At 39.4% G+C, this 12,476-nt stretch overlaps 1 protein-coding gene across 2 annotated transcripts in view; it reads left to right on the forward strand.

Moving 5' to 3' along the window:
- Window positions 1-12,476, forward strand: part of lrp2a (low density lipoprotein receptor-related protein 2a) — a 178,774-nt gene that overhangs the window by 81,265 nt on the left and 85,033 nt on the right. For both annotated transcript variants that reach the window (XM_052027503.1, XM_052027511.1), the window contains exons 36-41: window positions 3,036-3,325; window positions 4,903-5,106; window positions 6,953-7,195; window positions 8,565-8,690; window positions 11,221-11,340; window positions 11,697-11,828. In XM_052027503.1, coding sequence (XP_051883463.1) covers window positions 3,036-3,325; window positions 4,903-5,106; window positions 6,953-7,195; window positions 8,565-8,690; window positions 11,221-11,340; window positions 11,697-11,828 — 1,115 coding nt within the window. The remainder of the gene's footprint in view (window positions 1-3,035; window positions 3,326-4,902; window positions 5,107-6,952; window positions 7,196-8,564; window positions 8,691-11,220; window positions 11,341-11,696; window positions 11,829-12,476) is intronic.

A 12,476-nucleotide genomic window follows, 5' to 3' on the forward strand; every position in this document is an offset into this window, starting at 1 on the left:
ACTGGTAAATTGGTTTATTATTGTCACATGTACTGAGGTACAGTGAAGAATTTTGTATTGCATGCCATCCATACAGATCATTTCATTACATCAGTGCATTGAGGTAGTACAACGGAAAACAATAACAGTATGCAGAATAAAGTGTTAAAGATTACAGAGAAAGTGCAGGCAGACAATAAGGTGCAAGGCCATAACGAGGTAGATTGAGAGTTCAGGAGTCCATTTTATCTTACTAAGGGGCCATTCATTAAACATAACAGTGGGAAAGAATCTGTCCTTGAGCCTGTTGGTGCTGAAAGCTTTTGTATCTTCTGCCCAATGGAAGGGTGGAGAAGAGAGAATGTCTGGGATGGGTGGGGTCTTTGATTATGTTAACTGCTTTACTGAGGCAATGAGAAGTGTAGACGGAGTCCATGGAGGTGAGGCTGGTTTCCGTGATATGCTGATCAGGGTCGATTTCCTGTCGCTGTCTGTAAGGAGTTTGTACGTTCTCCTGTGTCTGCGTGAGTTTCCTCCGGGTGCTCCAGTGTCCTCCCACATTCTAAAGACATACGGGTAGGTTAATTTGGGTTTAAAATGGGCGGCACGGACTCGTTAGGCCAGAAGGGCCTGTTACCATGCTGTAAATAAAATTAAAAAAAAATTAATGGTTAACATATGGACAGAAAGGAAGGATTAAGAATATCCTTGTAACAGTGTGTCTCGCAGAGAATAAGTCTCAGGCAGAGCAGTTGCCATACCAAGCCATAATGCATTCAGATAGGATACTTTCTATGGTGCATCGATAAAAGTAGGTGAGAGTCAAAGGGGACATGCCAAATTGCTTTAGCCTTCTGAGGAAGTAGAGGCGCTGGTACATTTTCTTGGCCGTGACATCTACATCGTTGGATCAGGACATGTGATGTTCATTCTCAACCCTCTCGACTTTAGCACCATTGATGTAAACAGGGGCATGTGCACCGCCCCCCTTCCTGAAGTCAATGACCAGCTCTTTTGTTTTGCTGACATTGAGGGAAAGGTGGCTGTCATGACACCATGTCACTAGGCTCCCCATCTCCTTCCTATACTCTGACTCATTGTCACTAGGCTCTCCATCTCCTTCCTATACTCTGACTCATTGTTATTTGAGATTCAGCCCACACAGTCGTGAGTGTGTAAGGAGTAAAGTAGGGGGCTGAGGATGCAGTAAAAGGGATTTTATTTTCTATTGTCCAACTATTATATGACCACCAGCATACAACCATGGAAGTGAATGCCAGTGTTTTGGGAACTGATATGATGCTTTTATCCTTGGATAATAATCTGAATTACTGTTTTTGAAAGCCTTGAAGAACACTTGAAGAATCTGCTATCAGGTTCCCTCATCCCTCTCTCAGAAAATTGTCCCATAACTTAGCTTCCGATTGATGAATCTTTCCTTGCAACAACTGATGGTCTACCTCTCTCACCTTCAGATGAGCTGCTGACTTCATAGTATCATAGAATGGTTACAGCACAGGAGGTTATTCATCTATTGTATCCACGACAGCTTTCTATCAAAGCAACACATTTGTTCTATTCCCACTGCTTCCTTCTCCATATCTTTGCACATATTCCCCCCACAGCGTTCTCCAAAGAAAGACCCAGATTCTCTAATCTATCTTTGTTGTTATGGTCCCTCATCCTGGAAACCATTCTCGTGAATCTCCTTTGAACCCTCCCAGTGCTGCCTCATCTTTCCTGTAATGAGATGACCAGAATTGAACATGATTTATCAACTGAGGCTGGACCAGTGTTTTATAAAGGTTCAGCATTTTTCCCTTGTATACCCTATGCCTCTATTGATAAAGCTCAGAATTGTGAATGCCTATCAACGACTTTCTCAACCAGCCCTGCCACTTACATTGACTTGTGACCCTAAACCACAAGAGCCCACTATTCCTGTATCCCTTTTTAAAAAAAAGTGTCCTTTATGCTATGTTGCCTGTCCTTATTCTTCCTACCTCACATTTCTCTGCATTAAACTTCATCTGCTATGGTGGATGAGCATTTGAGTGGCATCATGCAGTTGAGGCAGGGGAGTTTAAAATATCCAGGTCCTGAAATGGGTCCATGGGTGGATTTTACATTTGCCCTTTCCCACACCTGAGTGAAACTTGGGGTTGGGGCAGAGTTAAAATCTACTCATGAATTTTAGATATCTAGCCTGAAAGTGAAAGGGTCAAGGCAAGCAATAGATTGCTGGATAACACGAGATTGCAGATGCTGGAATCTGAAGCAACAAACAATTTGTTGAAGGAACTTAGCAAGTCGAGCAGCATCTGTTGGGGGGGTGGGGGAGGAATATTATAGGGTCTTTACCTAAAACATTGAAAATTCCTTTGCCCTCCCCCCACTCCCCCCCTCGCCCCTTGACATATGCTGCTCGACCCGCTGAGTTCCTCCAGCAGTTTGTTTCTTACAATAGATTGCTGAGCGCCTTAGGGAAACATGTATCTCAAAATAGCTTAGCGGTTAGCGCGACACTATTACACCGCTAGCGATCGGGGTTCGATTTCCTGTTGATGTCTGTAAGGAGTTTGTACGTTCTCCCGTGTCTGCGTGAGTTTCCTCCGGGTGCTCTAGTGTCCTCCCACATTCTAAAGACGTACGGGTAGGTTAATTTGGGTTTAAAATGGGCGGCGCGGACTCGTTGGGCCAGAAGGGCCTGTTACCATGCTGTAAATAAAATTTAAAAAAAATTAATGGTTAACATATGGACAGAAAGGAAGGATTAAGAATATCCTTGTAACAGTGTGTCTCGCAGAGAATAAGCCATTGCCTCAGATGTGTTGACCCTAACTGGCTAGATTATTTGGCAGTATTGAGTTGCATCAAATACAATCAGAGATGAAAGTTAAAGAAATTAATCCTGTGATTTATGTTTCTTCATTTTAGTTAAATATTTTCATTTACATCTTTAATGTTTTCTGTGAATTTCCTGTTTGCAAGCATCCCAAAGTATATCACTTATCTGAAAGTTATTTGAAAATATTTTCAATGAAATTTTATTTCAGACGGAAGATTGAACGCAGTAGTCTTACGGGTACAGACCGTGAGGTAATTGTTAGCACTGCAATTTACCCATTTGCAGTGACCATCTATGATGAATATCTCTACTGGACAGACTGGAACACAAGAAGCATCTACCGGGTCAATAAATATGATGGGTCAGATCAAACCGTGATGATTCAAAATCTTCCAGATCGTCCAATGGATATCCATGTCATGTCAGACAAGAAGCAGCAGCAATGCAGTAATCCATGTGATCAATTTAATGGAGGGTGCAGTCACATCTGTACTCCAGGTACTGACAATCTGAACCCATGCATTTATAGGCTGTAAAGTAATACATGATCAATCTATGTTATTTATATATTGAGTCTTCACTTGATAAAGTATCCATTCAAATAGGATCATAGAAAGATAGGCCATTTAGCTTCATGAGCTTATTCCATTAAATAAAGAGTTCATGATAGAGCTGTCCCTTAATTCCACATACAGGGCTCCCCAGCATACGGATGAACTGATTTGCAGAAAGACAACTTTACGCAAATTCTCCCATATATTTTTAAAGCATTTTTCAAGATAGTAATTACAATAATAAAATGTTTTGTGGTATTCATTAATAACTGGATTCAGTATATATTCCATTAGTTCAAAAATAGATAGTGTTAGGGTAAGTACTCAATGAAATGAAAGACTCATAGCAAGTGCATACAGAGCAATATGATATGGGTTACTATAGAAAATCGACATTTCTGATGTGGGGAAATCAGCTTATGGACAGTTCTCGGGAACAGAACCCTTACATGACCTGGGGACTGCCTGTATCTGCCTTTGATTCTTTGATTGCCCTTTGCAAAGAAAATAAATATTAATCTCACACATGAAAGTTTCAGTTGCTTCAGTATTCACAGCCTTTTGGGGAGAAATGTTCAAATGTTCTACTGTCATCTGTAAAGAAAAACTGCATCCTAATTTGACTGCTCAGTGGATTAGCATTAATTGTCAGAGAGTAATTCAGCATAGAAACAGGCCCTTCAGCTCAACTTGTCTATGCTAACCAAGATACCCATCTAAGCTTATCCCCTTTGTTCCAGTTTGGCCCATATCCCTATAACTCTTTCTTATTCATGTACTTGTCCAAATGTCTTCTAAATTTTGTTATTGTACCTGCCTCAACACTTTCACTGGCAGCTCGTTCCAAATACGCACCACCCTCTGCATGCAGAAGTTGCCCCTCGGGTCCCTTTTAAATCTTTCCCCTCTCTCCTTAAACATGCCTTCTAGTTTTTGGTTCACTTTCCCTGGGGAAAACAGACAGTGTACATTCACTCGATTTATGCCCCTCAGAATTTATGCACCTCTATAAGGTCACCCCTCAGACCCCTATACTCCAAGGAATAAAATCTTTGCCTGCCCAACCTCTCCCTATAACTCAGGCCCTCAAGTCCAAGCAAGATTCTCATGAATCTAATTCACACTCTTTCCAGCTTAATAAAGTCTTTCCTATAACAGGGTAACCAAGACTGTAAACAGTACTCCAGGTGCGGCCTCACCAACGTCTTATGCAAATGGAACATAATGTCTTAACGGGGTGGTGAAGAAAGCATTTGGCACACTGGCCTTCATCAGTGCCCTGACTGATGAAGGCCAGTGTGCCAAATGCTTTCGTCACCACCCTGTTTCGAGTTCATCATTTACTCTGGATTTCACTGCAAAACGAAAAACTTTATTTGTATTTACCACATCAAATAGCTATATATAATTTAAAAAGCATGATTGGTCACATATAAAACAAAGATAATAAGCTAATTGAATTCTACATGGGAAGATTGTTTGAATGTGAGTACTAACTTGTGTATTGTAATTGTACTTTAGGGCCCCATGGTCCAGAATGCCAGTGCCCTGCCCATGGTAATTGGCGCCTGGTTAATGACAATAAAGATTGTGTTTCCTCTGATACTGCTGCATGTGGAACTGGCTACTTCACTTGCTTGAATGGTCGTTGTATTCTAGAGAGGTGGAAATGTGATACTGATAATGACTGTGGAGATCAGAGTGATGAAACAGAAAGAGTTTGTGGTAAGCTCCAGATGACTATCTGCAAAATCTATTGAAGTTTTAAGATCATGGAGTGCAGTAGGCTGAAGAAGTTGGAGACATTCGTAGGGATTAGATTTAAGCTTCTGGTAATAGGTGGTGTAATTGGGACTCGTAAAATATCATTCCTGCCTAAATCATGTAGTGAGTGGAGATCTGAATAACATGATTTTAATGTACTACATTTATCAGCTAAAGACTGTCTGTGGACACCTGGGCCATGGTTATTTCACTTATTAAGCCACAGAAGGAGACCATTCAGCCTTCCAAATCCGTGCCAGCTCCCAGCTGAACAGAAGCTGTTGTTATTTGTATTTGTGAGGCTTTGTATTTTCACTCGCTCCTCATCCATTCCCAGTATGGTTAAGATGGAGTACTCTGCAGATCTGTAACTTATTTCTCTACAGTAAAAACACACTAACGGTCTAAATTTCAGTTTTTAAAACTTAGTGCATTTATAGTGGCAGAAAATAATATTGTGAAACACATTTTATTTCCACTGATCAACTTTCATTTAAGTCACCTGGCTGCCAGACCCTGTGCAAGATTTTAAAACTTCGGAACAGAAGGAACAGGAATGGGCCATTTAGCCCCTTAAGCCTATTTCAGCATTCAGTGACATGACAGCAGATCCTTGATCTAACTCCATATATTTATCCTTTCAACATATCCCTTAATCTCTTTGGATAACAACATCTATTAATTTGAAAGAAGATGGTGAATATAAAAGGACCCCTTGATAGGAGTCTTGCAGAGACAACTTTCCCTTTCAGCTGAAGTGGAATACAGTCATGGAGAGACAGCAAGGAAACAGGCCTTTCAGCCCACAGAGTCTGTGCCAAGCATCAACCACCCATTTTACACGAATCCTACATTAATTCTGTTTTTTTCTTATCATGTCCCCACCAGATTCTACCAGTCACCTACACACTAGAAGCAATTTACTGTAGCCGCTTAACCTACCAACCCACATGTCTTTGGGGTGTGGGAGGAAACTAGCACCCCTGTGATATACTAAGAGATTAGTGTGAAGCAAAAATGGAAAAAAAAACAAGGAAAGTATGGCAAAGGAAGAATAATAGTGAAATAACTACTTCTATTCCAATATTCATGCAGTCCACATGGGAAAGAACATTATCTATTATGCAATCTTCTAATAAATAGTATTTAATTTAAACAAGCCTTTTAATTATAAGGTTGCAGAGCTTTCGTTATCTTTAAAAATAATAGGTGTAAATATTTATTGAGGGTAGAACTTGAAAGATATCATGAAATAAACATCCCACAGTATCAATTTAGATCAGTTAATAGTACTCAAGTCCCTGATTGTAGGTTCAACCTTCCCTTGAAGACCTGAGGACATAATCTAAACTAATGTTTCAATCCAGTACTGATAAAGAACTGTATTGATCAAAAAACTGTGTTGTGAGTGAGTTGTTTATACTCCAAGACCCTATCAGTCTCTGCAGGTAAGCGATCCCATAATAGACTGACGAATAACAGGGATTTCTGGGAATGCCCTGGCCAAGGTTCCTCATCCATTTAATACTACTGGAAATACAAATTAATTTGACATTCATTTTGTGGATACAATTACTGTTATGCAAAACCATGTTCAGGAAATGGAAGAAGACATTCCAAGAAGGAATTGGAAAATTGAAATATGATTTGCCAAATGTAAACAAAATATGAAGCATACTTGATTTACATTTGCTTATTTGGAAAATAACACATCGTCTTCTATTTCTCATTTAGTAATAAGTTGTTACAACATAAATAATGTTTTGTATTGTATGGTTAACTATTCTTTTCTCTTTCTTTAAACCAGCTTTCCATACCTGTCCAGCAACTGCTTTCACTTGTGCTAATGGCAGGTGCACGCCATATAGGTATCGCTGTGACCATTATAATGATTGTGGGGATAATAGCGATGAAGCCGGCTGCTTGTTCCATACATGTGAACCCAGTTCTGAATTCTCTTGTAATAATGGAAGATGTATCAGAATCAGCTCTGTTTGCAATGGGGTGAATGACTGCCACGATAATGGAACTTCAGATGAGAGAAGCTGCCGTAAGTACAATGCAGCCCTTCAGCTTCACTGGGGGAAAATACATGTTTTTGTTTGAGAATTCATAAATCATTCAATGAATTTTCATAAATATGCTAAAGTAAGGATTTATAGTTTAAATTTGAAAGATTTACACATTGTAGAAAGTAAACACAGTGAAATATAAATTATATTGGCCTTCATCAATACTTGTGTCACTAATTCAAATTCAGTTTTTGTGCCTTTTTTGCATTATGCTCTGTTTAATTAATATAGAGAAAACTCGATTTAATGTTCAACATAATTGGGTCATCTGATATTTGAATTAAGCAACATTGAATATATAATAGAATGTAATAAATCCAGAGTTGTAGTGACAAAGTGATTTGGTGCAAGCCAGTGAGAAGGAGTAAGGCAGTGAGGAGTACAAGAATATTACTGGTGAAATGGCTGTCAGTTTAAGTTATGACTTGTGTGTGTGTATGTGTGCACATGTGAGTGTAAGAAGGCTGAGGCAGTGAGGAATCTGAAAGGGCAGCTGGAGAAATGACTGCCCACTGGGATAAGTATCTATGAGGGTGAGTAGAGGTCTGTATGGTGCAGCTGTGTCTCTTTCAAGGCTGCACTGCACTTGTGTCGGACAGTTCCATGTTTCAAAGCAATAACCATGACATTTCAAGACATTTCTTGCTGTAATGTTCCCAGGTGTGTGGTGAGTCACTCCAGGCTGCAAACTTCCCATTATTTTCATCTCTGTTCACTCCTGGCACCCCTGTTGTAGAGGACATGCCACCTCCAACTTAACTCTTAGCTCAAGTTGTGTAGATTGGATTCAGTAAAAGGGGGAGGAGGGGGGAAAGCACATGGTACCTGACCTGCACAGCTTTCTTTGTCACAATTTCAATGAAGAAACAGCAGCACATACACATTGTACATGTGTTGACATTACTATACTGTATGTTGATTTCTAGACTTGTGAGCATCTGTTTACTGAACTGCACTCTTTTCTATTTGATCACTGTCTTAACATCTACCATTCACATTCATTTCTGGCAATATAATAAGACATTTGGAAAACTGGGGTAATCAATGAATCACTGAGAACAATGAAGTTCATATGTAAAGAAAATAAATGTTTCCACTTCTACAATCTATGGTCAGGATGGATTATCATAGACTTTACCTTCAGCTTCTATTTGGTACTTTCTACTAAATCTGTAGAATAAACAAAACACAAAACTAATTTTTTGACACAGATTTCTCATATGAAATTAATATCACTCAGGATTTAAATTATGAAAATTATTTTGTACCAAACTCCAGCGTGTCTGTTATAATGTTTTAAAAAAATATTTCACTAAATTATTTATTTCTCACTTTTATACCCTGTAGCTCATCGGACCTGCCAGCCTGGATACGCAAAATGTGAAACAACAAACATTTGTATTCTTCGCACTTACCTTTGTGACGGAGATGATGATTGTGGAGACATGAGCGATGAGAGCTCTACCCACTGCGGTATGTGCCTTGTATAACCTTCAAATATAGGGATATACACAATGTAATTTGTGCTGGGAATGTTGGCTCAAAGCTTGGAGCAATCTTTCAATGAACTAGCATTATGGTGACTTGTATTAAGTCTCAACCCTGGATAAATTTCCCAAACATCTCCCCCTTAATATTCGTATTATTTTATTATTGTCACTTGTACCGAGGTACAGTGAAAAACTTATCTTGCATACCGATCGTACAGGTCAATTCATTACACAGCGCAGTTATATTGAGTTAGTACAGAGTGCATTAATGTAGTACAGGTAAAAACAATAACAGTGCAGAGTAAAGTGTCACAGCTACAGAGAAAATGCAGTACAATAAGGTGCAAGGTCACAACAAGGTAGACTGTTAGGTCAGAGTCCATCTCATCATATAATGGAACCGTTCAATAGTCTTATCACAGTGGGGTAAAAGCTGTCCTTAAATCTGGTGATATGTGTCCTCAGGCTCCTGTATCTTCTACCCGATGGGAGAGGAGAGAAGAGAGAATGACCTGGGTGGGTGGGGTCTTTGATTATGCTGGCTGCTTCACCAAGGCAGCGAGAGGTAAAGACAGGGTCCAAGGAGGGGAGGCTGGTGTCGGTGACGCGCTGGGCTGTGTCCACAGCTCTCTGCAGTTTCTTGCAGTCCTGGGCAGAGCAGTTGCCGTACCAAGCCGTGATGCATCCAGATAGGATGCTTTTTATGGTGCATCGATAAAATTTGCTGAGTGTCAAAGGGGACAAACCGAATTTCTTTAGCCTCCTGAGGAAGTAGAGGCGCTGGTGAGCTTTCTTGGACGTGGCATCTACGTGATTTGACCAGGACAGTCTGTTGGTGATGTTTGCTCCAAGGAACTTGAAGCTCTCAACCCTCTCGACCTCAGCACTGTTGATGTAGACAGGTGCATGTACACCGCTCCCTTTCCTGAAGTCAATGACCAGCTCTTTTATTTCGACATTGAGGGAAAGGTTGTTGTCATGACACCATTCCACTAAGCTCTCTATCTCCTTCCTGTACTCCAACTCATCGCTGTCTGAGATACGGCCTACAACGGTGGTATCATCTGCAAACTTGTAGATGGAGTTAGAGCAGAATCTGGCCACACAGTCATGAGTGTATAGGGAGTAGAGTAGAGGGCTGAGGACACGGCCTTGTGGGGGCACCAGTGTTGAGAGTAGTCGTGCCAGAGGTATTGCTGCCTATCCTCACTAATTGCGGTCTGTTGGTTAGAAAGTCAAGGATCCAGTTACAGAGGGAGGTGTTGAGTCCTAGCTCTCAGAGTTTGGTGACAAGTTTGCTTGAGATTATAGTATTGAAGGCAGAGCTGTAGTCAATAAACAATAGTCTAACGTAGGTGTCTTTACTGTCCAGATGTAATACTTCTTTGACTATCTCCCACTTTATCACTTCCTTGAATGCCATCACCCCAATCCCAGTCATCTCTTCAACTTACTTCTGGGAAAGGACTCTGTGTGAGTTTAGTTGTGAAAGGCCTAGTGTATAACAATCAAGATACAATAGAATAACTGAGCTTAAGGGCTTCACACTAAACCAAGTGCACATTTGAGGTGTGCTACAATTTCTCAGCCCGTTCCTGTTAAATTCATTCAAACCTTTTGCCATGTTGCAAGTTTTTGCAAGACAGTTGTAGGCAGTAGAATTAATTTACCATAATGTAGAAGGAAGTAAGTCTTTGGATAAATGAATTTGTTTTTTTTTGTTTTCCCTGTGTAGCACATAAAACAAAGAGCACTACATTGACAGATTCTGTCTTACCCAATATGGCATATGGCAGTGAGATTTGCGAGTGGTGATAAAATAAGTCAGTGAGTTACAATGATGACCAAGTTTACATTACCAAAAGAACAAAGGGAAAGTTTATAAAATATTTTATGACATGGAATGCTCTAAGAGAATCTGTGGCATTTTTGGCATATCTGAGTGGATACTATTGTATTTGTAGGCAATTGAAAAATATTTTGAGGGAAGAAACGCATATGGGAAAGGCACAGTGGAATGAAGCTTTTCTTTCATAGAGCAGACTTGGGTACTAGTAGGAAAAATAGTTTTCTATATATGGTGAATACTATCATGTTAAGGATGTAAGTTTCTGGGTGTACTTCTTTATGCTCTACTAATCTGAAGAGCAGCAAGCTGGAAAAAATGTCCCTTTATCATTTTTGTATCCCATCAAATAGTTTTGTAAAGCTGAGATTCCACCAGTCCTAAGTGACAGTTAAGTAAGTTTCTCCAAATATGATGACTAGATGCCCCTATTTTTGATTACCAAATGCTTATATAACAATCAAATTGGTCAGTGTGATAGCCATTTCACAAGCCATCACTTCTCACAATCTTCTGTTCTATGTAACAGTGCTATTTATTTCTACACAGATGCTGCCTGATCTTCCGGCATTTTCTGATTCAGATTTCCAGCATCCACTGGGTTCTGCTTCTACTTAAGAGTTTCTACTTTGTTGATGTAAGTTTGAACCTCTTGCTTTTCTTTTAGCTACTGGAACTTGCGCAGAGAATGAATTCCGCTGCACATCTGGACGCTGTATTCCAGGACATTGGTACTGTGATGGAGGAATGGATTGTGCTGATGGGTCTGATGAACCAGTTACTTGTAGTAAGTATGATTCATAACTTGAAACATTGAACTATTTGCTGTTACTTGATTTTGTACCCTTTTTATTTTCTCATTCTGTGTGTACGATTTCAAAAGATACTCAAACATACTTTCCAATAAAGCTATGTTTGAGTGTCTTTTGAAATCATACACATGAAAATCCTTTATGTTGACATAGAGAGGCATTCAATGTTTTTTCAATGAGGAATGTGTTGAATTTACATTTTCCACACTCACTGCCCATTTCATTTTACTTCAGCAGTACCAGAAAATGTTCCAATAAATGTTAATGTCTGATTTATTCTCATTTCAAAGACAGTGTAAGTTTTTTTGTCATTTTTGCAATGTTTTTATAGCTCCTGAAAAGGTAACTTGTTCAGACCAGCAGTTCAAATGTGATGATGGCAGATGTATCCCTTCCTCTTGGATATGTGATGGTGATAATGACTGTGGGGACATGAGTGATGAAGATCAAAGACATAACTGCGGTAGGTGTTGCCAACAGAATAATTTCACTCCATTAATCTACAAACTATCAGCAAACTTTTTCTCATTATTCTTTCTGGATGAGATATCTATAACTTATCAATTTTGATTAAATAATAAACCCCTCACTTACACAAAATAACCAATCAAATGAATTTTTCCTGCTAAATGTTTCTAGCATTTTGCATTTTTATTTCAGATTTCCAGTGCCTACAGTTTTTAGATTTGCATTTTTCTGAAATTAGACTTGAGCAGAATAGTTGAAAGGGATATTTTGTTTTGTTTCATTTTATATTGCAAGTGGAGCTAAGTAGTGTAATGTAGGTACATTTCTCTCCCACGTATCCCATGTTGATCAACTGGTAAACCACACATAGCCAGTGCAAAAGCAATGTAGTACTTTCATGATATTGCCAAGGATATGACTGGCACACATATATGCTATTGTCACCACTGGGAGACTGTTGCTATGATTATTTACACCAAGAATAGAGATGGCTGGGGATACCTAATTCTGAGCCTTGGTAATTGCTACTAAGACAACTGGTCACCAGCTGATAAAAAGCATCTTGAAAATTGTTATATTTATGCAAATTTCTACCCTTAGTTAAGTGAAAAATCATGACCCAAAAACCAGATAATGCTTTGCT

The sequence above is a fragment of the Pristis pectinata genome, chromosome 1, assembly GCF_009764475.1.
Source record: "Pristis pectinata isolate sPriPec2 chromosome 1, sPriPec2.1.pri, whole genome shotgun sequence".
NCBI lineage: Eukaryota > Metazoa > Chordata > Chondrichthyes > Rhinopristiformes > Pristidae > Pristis > Pristis pectinata.